General features: G+C 40.0%; 1 protein-coding gene across 11 annotated transcripts in view; it reads right to left on the reverse strand.

Moving 5' to 3' along the window:
* The window catches only part of cntn4 (contactin 4), a 204,705-nt gene that overhangs the window by 22,133 nt on the left and 169,861 nt on the right, over positions 1 to 12,711 (reverse strand). For all 11 annotated transcript variants that reach the window (XM_042401257.1, XM_042401241.1, XM_042401273.1 and 8 more), the window contains one exon: positions 8,987 to 9,114. In XM_042401257.1, the coding sequence (XP_042257191.1) occupies positions 8,987 to 9,114 (128 nt within the window). The remainder of the gene's footprint in view (positions 1 to 8,986; positions 9,115 to 12,711) is intronic.

A 12,711-nucleotide genomic window follows, 5' to 3' on the forward strand; every position in this document is an offset into this window, starting at 1 on the left:
TGGTGGCTGGTGACTCAAAAAATTGGGGAGGATGGCATGAAAACTAACCCACGGCATCATGTTATTTTACACTAGTTGGCAATTTATCTCTACTGTCTTATGTTAAAGTTATGTTACATACAGCAACATCTTTATAGCATAACCTGTTGAATTACAGCAACCCATAATCAAACAGAATGTAACATGGAATCTTATAAAAGACCAAATCATACTATGTCATTGTCCCCCACCCGATGAAACCAAAGGGAGGACAATTTTACATGCCATTCACTGAATGGCATGTAAAACAGTTTGCTTTCAGAAACAAAAACCCCTGAGTGGTGCAAAGGCAGGGTCTTTTAAGACATTTATATATGTTTCTAAACAAAGAAGCAATCATTTTAGCCCTGAAGTGGTTCAGATGTGTCATTTTACCAACAAAGTTAAACAAAGTTAACTTCAAATTTATAGTATTGTTCTATTGTGACACCAGATTTATGTTCTCATCGAAAACAGACAACATATCACATGATTTACATGTGTTTCCTGTGTATTTTCTTAGTATACAGAATTAAAGTACCACAAAGCTTCTAATATGATACAGGTACAGATCAGTGCTGAATACCAGAAAGACTGAACACTAAAACATTCACAAATCTAAAAGTGTAAGTTCACATAAAAAGTATTAATGCATGTATCAAATACATGACTTACACACTCTTATCTATATGCACAACATACAAAAAATAGCTTACAAAGCTGACATGTTAAAACTGTTGTTGTTATTCTAGTTACTTTTAGTATTTAAAAAGTCTTATTCTAGTTACTTTAAGTTAATTGCTCAAGCTCAGCTTTAAAACGAACAAGAATGAAGAAATTCTCACAAGCATGGTCATTCACAAATCACACATCAACAGGTGACCGAACAACCACTCAACTGAAAAACTAGATAAATTCCAAATGAATCAGGTTCTTTCCATGTGAGTCCAGACAGCTCACTGTAACTCTTCAGTAGCTTCAGTGTCCAGGCAAGCTACCTACAGCACATTATATGATGTGACATTATATGCTTTCTTGTTAAGGAGATACATTCAAATAACAGCCACAGAAAGACATTTCACCATCAGAGAAGAAATTAGTGACCAAAGGGACAGAGAGAGAGAGAGAAGCTGTATCTGACTGATGTTATCTGATATTTCTTCTTTTTTCATGGAGATGAAGTATCCATGTCATAACTTCCTATTGCATTTGTGGCTGTTGGTCTTCTTGTTTGTTAACAGAGCTTTGTTGCTGCTGGTTAACCAATCTGTTGTTGTTTCAATCTTGTTTCATTTAAATTATGTTGTTAACTTTCTATTGTTCAAGAGAGGAGTTCATTTAAGAGCAGCACCACATTGGGCCGCACTCCACCGTAGACCAGCCATGGGTCCAGCCCAGACAGCTGAGGCAACGAGGCTTCGCCAGCTCTCCATCTGCTCCCCGGTGGTGTCCTCCTAGTCCAAATCCATTCTCCCCGTTAGCTTAACAACAGCCCTCAACAGTCCTTGACGACTGCTACAACAAGCTAACTGTTGTGTTGGCTAATGCAAGGAGCTATCTACTGCTCGATTTTAAAAAAAGGGAAGCGTAAATCAGTTAAAACAGGAAATTTGGACTCTGTTGAAAAGGCCTAAATGATTTTTTTTTTTTAGTGATGTCTTTAAAAGTAGTTTACAATTTGCACATTGTAATTTCTTTTGTAATATGCTACTGTATGAATCTATCTATCACTTTACCACATGCAGTGGTGGAGAATTAAAGATGAAATTGATGAAACTGTCATTGGACCAATGTCAAGTCATTATTGTATTCTGGTTGTTGATTGGTTAGGATGTCCTCCATTGCAGCATCATTTTACGTGTTTTAGCCAATCATAGATTAACGTGAAAAAAAAAGAAGTATGTTAAATTGATATAAGAAATCCTGCCCTAAGGAGGACAGCAGGAGCCTGTCCTCCTCTGCTCTCCTCTCATGCCTCATACTGACACTTGCCTGCCCTGCAGGTGTTGTTGAAGCATTTTGATCAGAATTTTAATAGTGGATTTTTTCCAAGGAAGAGAGAAGAAATATTTTATAGATGATACTGAGATTTTGGTTTATATCAAACAATTACTGTTTTTTTATATTTTGATCTCCCTCTTGCCTCTAAAAAACAGAGAAGGAGCAACTTCCTCTGCCTCTATTGATGAGACTTTTCTGATTCAAAGGTAAATTACTGTAACATTATGCATTGTATTCCACACAGCTGACAAAGCCCTTCAATCCTCAGTGTAATCTCTCAGGTCATTTTGGAACAAAACTGCTGGGACCGTTATAAAAAGAGATCATTCCACTCTGTTGCTTTTCAAACAAGAAGAATGCTTTCATAATCACATCACAAACTCCTCTGACATGCTTTTTTTGAATGCCACTTATTTTTCAAAGGACGAATCAAAGGTTTCTCAAGGACGAACTGCAATTGGGGGAAAAACTTGTGTATGTCGCTCAACAGATACATACGAGATGCTGTATTTATATGCTGTGCAGTGGCACATCCACCCCCGAGCTTGTCTGCCACCATCTTCCAGGAAAAGCCAGGGACCTCACTCTGGATTATTACAACTGCTTCAGTCTGAGAGGACCATAACATGAGCATGGTACCGCTTGGAGAAGGGGATAATCACAAGATGCACCATTTCAGTGATCCTGTTCGCCTTGGCCATGAACATGCTGGTTAAGTCAGCAGCATGGAGTGTAGAGGCCCCGGACCAAGTCTGGAGTCCGACAGCCCCCCATCAGAGCCATTCTTCATCTCCTGTGGCCTCTACCAGTCTATGAGGTCCTACTGACAACTGTCGAGGGCTAAAAAAGAAAGGTCAGTCATTTCTTCCACAAATGGCTGGGCCTGCCACTAAGCCTGGGCAGCATCACCTTGTACGGCCAGAAGAACTACGGCTCCCATTAAGCAGTCTGAATGAGGAGTTTATGGTCACCCATGCAAGAGAGGTGCTGCAATATAGATTCTACTGACACCAGAATCTCCAAGGCCACCATTGAAGTGTGGACTGGGAGGAAGTGGAGGGCCCAGGAGGCAGTGGACCAGGCAGAATCATGACTGCAGCACAGTGTTCTGGTTGGATCAGTGGTGGTTGAATGTGTAGGGCTTGGCATCATTCCAAGAACTTGTTACAACAAAGCCAGAGGCAAAGATAGGCGTCACTTGGTCCAACAGGAGATGTGAGAAAGAGTGAAGGAAGTACGAGGAAGTAAGATCCCTTGGCCTGAGCTCTGGAAGGCAGAGCTGCCCAGAATCAAGTTTTTGATCCAGTCAGTGTATGACATTATTCACAGCTCAACCAACCTGTATTGTTGGGGGTTGGCTGAGACTCCACCATGTCCCTTGTGTCAGAGAAAATGATCACTCGAACACATCCTCAGCTGCTTCCTGAAGGCTCTGGGAGAGGAGCTTTATTGTTGACATCATCACTAGGTCCTGAAGGCAGAAGCCAATTTCATCGGCACAGGGCCAAAACAAGCCCTGTGCATCATCAGCCAAGCCAAACAACAGCGCCCGGCAAGACAAGCCATTGCATTTATCAAGGCAGGGGAGAAACCACAGGCTCAGGCAAGGGTGTTGGGCAGGCTACTCGTCACTGCAGGGGTCAACTGCTTCCTCAGCTGAAAGTCGACCTGGGAAAGCAGCTTGTTCCAAGAAACCATCGCAGTGACAACACTAAGGCCAGACATGGTCCTGATGTCTGAAACAACGAGGCAAGTGGTCCTGCTGGAGCTGACTGTTCCCTGGGAAGATCAGATGGAGGAGGCCTACGAGAGGCTTCCAGATGGCTATAGATCAAGAGGGGGATCCTTGGATTACACAGGCCACTTGGACACAAACTAGGGCCTTACCAACCCTGGCTGGGTCGCCTGGGCGATGGTGTATGATTGTTGAAAGACCTGAACACCTAATGACCCCAGTTTACATCATTGATGATGTGACCAAGTACATCGTAAGATGTATGTAATAGCCAGCAAGCTGCTGGTGATCATTGACAGATGGCTGTTCATTATTTTTCAATATAGCTTTTAAGAATCACACATTGCATTCTTTCACATAGTTGCTGGCATTCAACACGGACGGAAGAGTTTGGTATAAAACTGGAATGTTTTTTAGGTCCATTTTTCCCCTCCAGTGTGTAAGGGGAGGAAACTGGTCAGATGATTTATCTTCTGCCTTACACCTTAAAAAAGCCAAAAAGTGAGTAAAGCATTGATGAGTGTCATCTTTCTAAATTGAGGTCCAATCTCACATGATCCCAGAGAATCTCTTTCATAGCAGCTCTGTGAGATTGTAATTGTGAGCTAAATGCTAATATCAGAATGCTAACATGTTCACAAAAGCCAGTTTCCATCCAAATGTAGTTCGAATTTTAACCAATTTCCAAAAAAATTGCAAAGGAAAGTATGAATCAATGTACGTTTCAGTCCACTACTGTTATGTCAATATTAGGACTTGTGCTCATCAAAGCAGATCACAGTGGAAGTCAAAAGCAAAAGTTGGTGGTGCTAATTCTTCAGTCCAGTGCTATTTCACAATTACAAAAGAGGATGCAACAAGATGACGTAATTAAAAGGCTGCCAGTCAAACCTCTAATACTGGAAAACCAGGAAGAAAACGTGATGGATAAATGGTATTTATATGTGCTTCATGTATCATTTTGAGGTACGTAACAGATTTTTTTGTCTAACACAATTTATCATCTTTTTAGTGGAGCAGAAAGTTATGTGATGTTTAAGTCACATTCCTCATGTCTATTTTTTATTCACCCAGTCTATTTCCATTGCACTTTATTGCATTTTCTTTTAGACTTTCTTTCCAATTTCCAGCATTTCCACTCTGGTTTCTTTATGTATGAATAGAAAATGTGTATAAAAACAGGTGGATGGAAACACACTCAATGAAAACTCAAACATACTGATGTTTAGCACATATGTTTATTAGGTTCACCAGCTTAATTTAGCATGTTAGCATGCTAACATTTGCTAATTTGCACTAAACACTAAGCATAGCTAAGGCTGATAGGAATATCATTAGTTCTGGAGTATTAAGTCATAAATCAAATTATTGGACAAATCAAATTGACCTGATGATTAGGGGTGCAACGGATCACAAAACCCACGGTTCGGATTGTGTCACTGTTTTGAGTTATGGATCGGATCATTTTCGGATCAGTAAAATAAAAGAAAAAAGAAAAAGAAAAAAAAGGGAGACAACTATAACTTTGCTTTCCATTTATTCTTTCTTTAACACTTAAAGCAAGGAAGTTTTGCCCACGGTCTTAAATGAAAACGACATTCAAGATGTTTAAATAAAATCTTAAAATATATGAAATATCCAATACTCTATTATCAAATTAAAGTGCAATACGAGGCATGATACTGCCCTCCTTTAAACATGGTAGTGAATGAAACAATAGTCATCAAAACTTGATGATAACTTAACAGCTAAACATGAACACATCTTGTCTTGCGGCTTAGTTTGTTGAACGAGCTACCAAACTAAAATTCACCGGGGAAAAGTGCACCGCTAATTTCAGTTAGCAGCTATATCGCTAATTAGCTGCTCAGCTGCAGCACATTAAACAGCATGTAAACATACGTGCAGATGTCACTTCGGACCCGTTAAATGCTGGTTTGGTCGTTAATCTTCAAAATCCCTGTTAGCAACACACTGTCTTTCCATGACTTGTACTTACAACAGTTTGTTTACTTTGTCTCCAATGACACATTAAATTTTGCAGTTAATCTGTGGTTCACATGCGTGCCAAACTGTAGGGGGGGGGGGGGGGGTGATCTGTACAAATCACGGATCAACTACGTTCTGTTACGCCACTACTGATGATGTTGCTAGATGAAAAGTCAGGGGTTCATCTAAATCATTAGGATTAATCATCTGGAGAACATGGATGCATTTATAAAATTTCATGGCAATATATCTAATAGTTGTTGAGATATTTCAGTGTGGATAAAAGTGGTGGACCGACTGACTGACAACAAAGACATTGCCATCCCTAGAGCCATGTTAGTAACATGGCTAAAAAGGGCTGAATACAGCGGAATCACTGAACATGATAGTGACCGCTTAGACAAAATATTTCATTTTTGCTTTCTAAACACCTCCAAAGGAAAGGGGTGTAATGATGTGTCAGTGTTGATGGATTGCGTTCTAGGTTTACAGAGGCAAACAGAAGTGAACACAGTATGATCTCAGAAGTTTTGAGTTCACTGACCATCTGTAATGATCGGAGGCAACCCTAATTGCAACGGCTCATCTCCAGTGTAATCAAAATTCACAGTGCACCTCTATAATCAAGTGCAATTAATCTGCTAATATCCCCCCAGTGTTGGAATAATGGGGACATTAACAGGGCTCATCTGTTGTGTCTGCTCCTGCGCTGTTTGCTAGGTGGCTTATTCACAGCAGGAGACGCTGAATGCTTTTTGACAGGTATTTTTCAGCATTCATATCACCAAAGTCAATTTGAATAAACTACTGTCATCTCCTATAATGGCTGCTCCCACAACACAAATTTCTCCCCGCTAAACAGGTTTCCAATCCTCAATCAAATAGTGCATGTAAATTACCCCATCCCATTTTCCAAACAATATTGATTGTGACAGAGAGGCATAAGATCATATACAGGAACATTTGTATATCAGCTGCAGAAAACAGCTTTAACATATGATGATGGAAAGGAAGCGGGTGAGAAAGGGTGTCAAATAAAACCCGTATTCCCTTTCACAAGAATAATAAGTGGATAACGGCGCCGTCTTTTTATGCTGAGAGGACATACGCAGCGTTTCCTTCCAGCTTGATTGGAAAATCACATATAGGCTATCAACCTGAACCTACAGTGAGAGCGGCAGGTTTTACCGACGACCCCCCCACCCCACCCCCCCATGCATACCGACTGTCTGGGGGGTTCTCTTCTATTTTCATTTCACAGTGTGTGATAAATGGGTAAATGGACAATGTGGAGTGTAATTGACACAGTGTAGCAATGCTGTGCTTTTCATTTATGCCTCAAAGTCAAGCTCCATGCTTACAATTTCACAGCAATTAACACATACAGGTGCAAAAATACAATTACACTTACATTTTACATTGTTAATTTTTTTCACTTAAATTATGCAAAGGTTACTGATTATTTTTGAAGAAAGGCAGAGTCAATGGGAGGCAGAGTGTGGCATCAGCGTAAATCAGCAGCAAGGTGCACTCTAAGCTCTCCCCACATCCTTGACTGCTGCTGACTTTCAAGCATTCATAATATATGAAATCTGTCTTTTATAATTCAACAGAAAAAGGAAACATGCCTTGATAGTGATTTACAGAAGATAGAGCTGGTCCAGAGTGTTAAAAAAAGTCCATTATGTGATGTGTTCTCTGGTAAAAAGAGACTTACGGTATAGATAGAGGACATTCCTCTTGCTGTTATTCACATTGGCATTAATCAATGTTTTTCAAAGTATTCAATGAAACACTAGCCTGTAGGGCAAAAAAGTCAATTAATCTAGGTTTCTATGGCAACTACTTAGCAAAATTGGGGGTGGATAGGGATCCAACTGATATTTTAGCAGACCCCTGTGCTGTTGACACGGCATTACAAAGGATTTTACAGATTGCCAACTTAAAGAAGAGAGACAATTGAATGGATTGAACCATGGAGCAAAAATCATAAACTACAGAGGAAGAATGAGAGGCTTTGTCTTCTAGACTTTATAATAAATGAGTTCTCTTCTGAGAGTGGTGGAAAACACAGCAGTTTTCATCATATAGTCTGAGGGATTGAGAGACACCACTTTTTTTTTTTTTTTTTTTTTAGGGTTTTTTTTGGACCTGTGTAGTTCATCCTCTACCAGATGAAAGGTTTATACCGGCACAGGCAAACGATTAGTGTGCGCTGCATGACCACATGTGGTTATACTGAACTGTATTTTCTCTCAGGTAGTTGAATAACAGTTCTGAATGAATTTGCAGAGCACGATCCTGCCCACAGGGTTTGCCTTATCTCAGAACATGCTGCTTATAGTGAAACTCAAGAAATGCAATGGCAGCTGTCTGGTTTGTCTAAAAATTTGATGCAAAGATTTCAATAGTCTGCTGAAATATACTTGTAAATCAGAACCAAACCTTTTGAAATATGAGGCATGAACTTTTCTCCCTAAGGCCAATATAGTGAAGATCAATAATTCTATAAATCTACACAAGCAAGCCGACAAGGAAGGTCAAGGCAGAACAAATAACAATAACACAAATGAACCAGGCAACCTCTTTGAAAAGGGGGTCACAGTGAGGGTATAGTTCACTGAATATGTCAGCAAATCCCCCAGGAACCAGAGAAGGTGAGAACACTATCCCCTGTGGAAATAGGACAGAAAAACAGCAGTGTGCACAGAATAAAGCCACTCAATGCACAGCACTTTATACCCAGCTCACATTCATTTTTAATGAAGTATAATAAGTCACAGCACCAGAGCAGAAATGCAATCCCCAGCCCAGATGATCTAACAACACTGGGCCTTTTTCACACAGCATATCCTCTGACAGTACTGGAGGCACCAAGGCAATGAGCTGAATGTTTTCAACACCCCTGCAAACAGACGTGGCAACCGAGGTGTCTCTGTCTCTCTAGTAATGACAGCTCAGAAAAAAAGCCCTGCTCCTCGTGACTTATCAAAAGAGAGAGAGGGCGAGGTGGTTGGATGTTTCAAAAATCAGTGTCCTTCTTCACTACTTTGGTCATTTTTTATTTATGAAATCGAATACTTCAAGTTAGTTTTCAAGAGGCAGAATGAAATATCAGGCGACTCTAGCGTGCTGTCAGAGTGAAAAACATGCGTTTGAAAAAGGTGTCCAGTGTATTATTGGTCTTGTTGACTGAATTGCAAAAGAGACATTGATGAAATGTAAAGATGAAAAAGGACAGACCTTTAACTGTGACGCTTCCTGTGCTGCTTGCCACGCCAAACTGGTTTCTTGCCACACAGGTGTAGAGGCTTGCGTCAGATTTGGTTACGTTCCATATGCGAAGGTTACCGTTGTCCAGAATGGAAACCCTGTGGTTAAAAACAAGCAAATATTGTGTTAAAAAAGCTTTTATTTTACTGGCATGAGATCAGCCTGCACTATTATTAACACATGCTGCGATGCACACATTGTAAAAATGTAACAGTGTGGCATAGGGTTGACGCACAGTAGCAGTAAAGATAAGTGACTAACACTGGGCAGAGAACATTTCTCAGTGTCTTTAATTAAGTTCTGCTTCTTTGCAGATGACAACAATGAGAAATAGGATTGTATTTTCGGGGGTGATTAATTCAGCACATGACTTCAAGAAATCTAGGACAACAGTGGCTTCATGCCCTTTATACAATGGCCACAAGTGCTTCAAAAAGGTCAAAAGGCCTTAACAGAACTTGACATTTTCTAAATAACAAGCAAAAATGGAAATTGTGCCCTTGAAAGCTAGGTACTGTGGGAAATCAAGGGTGGACCAACTCATCAGAGCACGCCGAATTTTAATTATCTGAAATGCTCTGCTGAATCTGCAAAACTGTAAATATGAAACGGCGTCAGCCTGACTGAGGGAGGGGAAAATGATGTGTGGCCAGTAAATTGCTCTGTTCACCTACGAACACAGTCAAAGGAGTCAGAAGAAAGTAAACAGGCTCATTCACTGTTAGACAGCAGTGAGGGTTTACACACTGTGGAATCAACTAAAGGGGAGAGTTTCCTTTAGTGATGGTTCTTTACTTAAACAAACATATGTGTGCTATTCCATTCATATGCAGGCATACACACAGACACTTAACGCTGCAACAATCAATATTCTTTTTATAATAACAAGTGGTTAAATGCACATGTGTAATGTGAAAGTGGTTGCTTGTAGTAATGAACCCACTGAGAATTATTAGCTGACTCTGCAGTTTCCTTCAGCTCTACGGAGTGTTTTGGTTTTGGGTTTATGGCCCACAACTTTACAGTTCTGTTTTACTGTCTCTGCTCTCATCAAGCCTGTTTTCTAACCAACAACAATACTCTGATAAACCCACTGACTGGCAGACAAAGTTAGTGAGCAGTTGTTTAACACAGAGGAGCATTTAGCAGCTTAAGAGTCAGACCCTTTTATCAGTAGACCAAAACAGAGTTAAAAGGAGAATGAAAATTGGACTTAGATTCATTATGTGGCCAGAAATACAATTTCAAATAAATACTAATGTTACTCCACAGCTACTGGATGTGTAAATAGGCAGCTGTTTGCTAACACGGTTGCTACAATAACTTCATACAGTGATACTATGTCAATGTTGTGTTTACAGTTTGTTGTCCTGCCCCCAAGTGCCCAAAAAGAAATCAATTAACGAAGGTTTAAGATCCCTCTAAGCCTCTAAGCACATTTACCTTACTTTTACCAGCAGTTTAAAAATAGAAGGTCTAGCTAGTCTAGCTGTAGTCAACTGATGCCTTTTTGTTTCAGATGTGAAATATTTAAGCTTTTAAGGTTTTTAGAAAACTCTTTTGTAAACCAGTCTCAAATTTCAAAATCAAAAGTCCAAAATCAAAATTCCAAAATCACAGTTCACCCCATCAGTTGTAAGATTGTTGACTATTTCTTTATATTTATTGCTTTTGCTATAAAGCACCAATCATCTACCTGTAACTACTCTATTCAAATAATTACTACATGACTGCATTAAACCTGTTATCGTATTTTTGGGAAACTTGGTGGAGACGAGCTGTAAGCACAACTGTCACACAACATATCATCACCTTTTAAGTTGATATGACAAACTTGTCAGCAAACAGTTGCCAATTTAAACATCCATCAGATACTGAGCAACATTAGCATTCATTAGCTCTACTTTGGTCTTGTGGGAAACATCTGGCTCTTCAGCAACAATAACACTCCACTTTGTTCACCAGCTAGCTGCTAACTTTACAGTGTCTGCTGTTTAGTGCTGGGCAGGTAGTGTGCAATGGCTTTTTGCTGAAAACAGCTGCCTGTGCTATGAAAGAGATGAGAGTGATCCAAACAGTAAAGTTATTGGCTGCAAGCTCAGTGGAAATGCAGTAGGGTGATAATTCTCTGAGGGTTTGTCCCTACAAGTGACCGCTTTTACTTACCAGTATGTGATGTCATGTGATCCACCTTAATATAAAACAACTGATTATAGCTGCTTTAAGGTTCCCAGAAAAGCATTTTTTAACCAGTGCCAGATTTTTATAATCATACAAGAAAGTAAAAGTAAGATTTACACACACTCTTCGGCTGGCAGATAGTTGGCTATTACTTTGACCCTCTATATTTACTGCTTTAACTGTAAAGCACCAATTAAAACCGTCTGTCACTACTGTACTCAAATACTTAGTGCATGACTGCATTAATTAACAGTGCAACAGGACTAAAGATCCAAAGCAACAGAGCATGTGCAACAGCGCTGCTGCTCCCTTAAATCAGCTAAAACTCATTCCTACTCTGCTTTTGATCAGTTCAAAACAGCTATGTGACAGTAAAAGATAACACAGTCGGGTGCGAGAATATTTTAACAGCCATGCTAGAAGTCTAAATGACACATGACAAACAAAACAATTCATCAGCTTCCACTCTTATGTGAGAGCAGTTTGTTTTCTTGTTTGCACCAGTGATATGTTTAACTGGATGTACTTGTGTAATGTGGTTGATACTGTGTGACACAGTGTTATATTTTACCCCCCTGCTTCATTGTCTTCGTTGGGTCTTTTTCAAGTGTTGGATGTGATAAGAAAGTGCAGAGACACTTAGTGAAGGAGAATCTACTTCTAAAACCACACAGTGCAGCTGAGTGGAGGCTTCTTGGTTTATATCAGACTTAGAGAAAAGTGCTGAATGCAAAGTAGCTGACAATGACCATCAGTTACATGAGGGGCATATCGCAGTGTGGAATGGCCCACACTTAATGGCATCAAACCTGGAGGCCAATACATTTGAGGAAAATGGCCTATTAAATGGCACCATGGTGGTACAACTGACCATAAACCTGAGCAGAGTAAGCACAATAAAAACAAATACTATACATTAATTGCACTGCATTGCTGGCACTCTGATGACTCAGGTTACTTAAAGGAAAATGTGGACTAAAGGCTTTACCGCATGCACATCTACTATCAATTAACTAGTGGACTTTTTGTAATCAGTGAGAGTAAAAACAAATGGGAAAACATATCATTTTAACTAGAACAAGCTCTGACCTAATTCAACTCAACCAACACAAGGCTCACAGCAATATCTCAACATAACTAAATACCTGCATTTGTGCACAGCGCTGTGTATATCCACAATCCCCTTATCCTCAGGGACAAAACAGCTATCATGTGACTCGTGCACCATGCATCTTGTAAGAGGAGGCTCTGCGGAGAGCGAACAAGTGGTGCTGCATGTGAGCACAATGGCTCTTACAGAGAGTTAAATCCTCAGTAGCCCTCCTGTAGAGCCAAGACTGTTCTTGGCCATTCACCGCATCGTCTACCTTTTTTTAAAAGCTTTATATGAAGACTGGGGAGGCACTTTCCTTTCAGCGATGTTACAGAGAGAGGAGCAGACCGGCTGTTTGCATAAGTGTTCATCATTTCAGTTTGAAGCTAATGGAAGAGCAGATGAGGTCAAATACAGTGGA

The sequence above is a fragment of the Thunnus maccoyii genome, chromosome 3 (assembly GCF_910596095.1).
Source record: "Thunnus maccoyii chromosome 3, fThuMac1.1, whole genome shotgun sequence".
NCBI lineage: Eukaryota > Metazoa > Chordata > Actinopteri > Scombriformes > Scombridae > Thunnus > Thunnus maccoyii.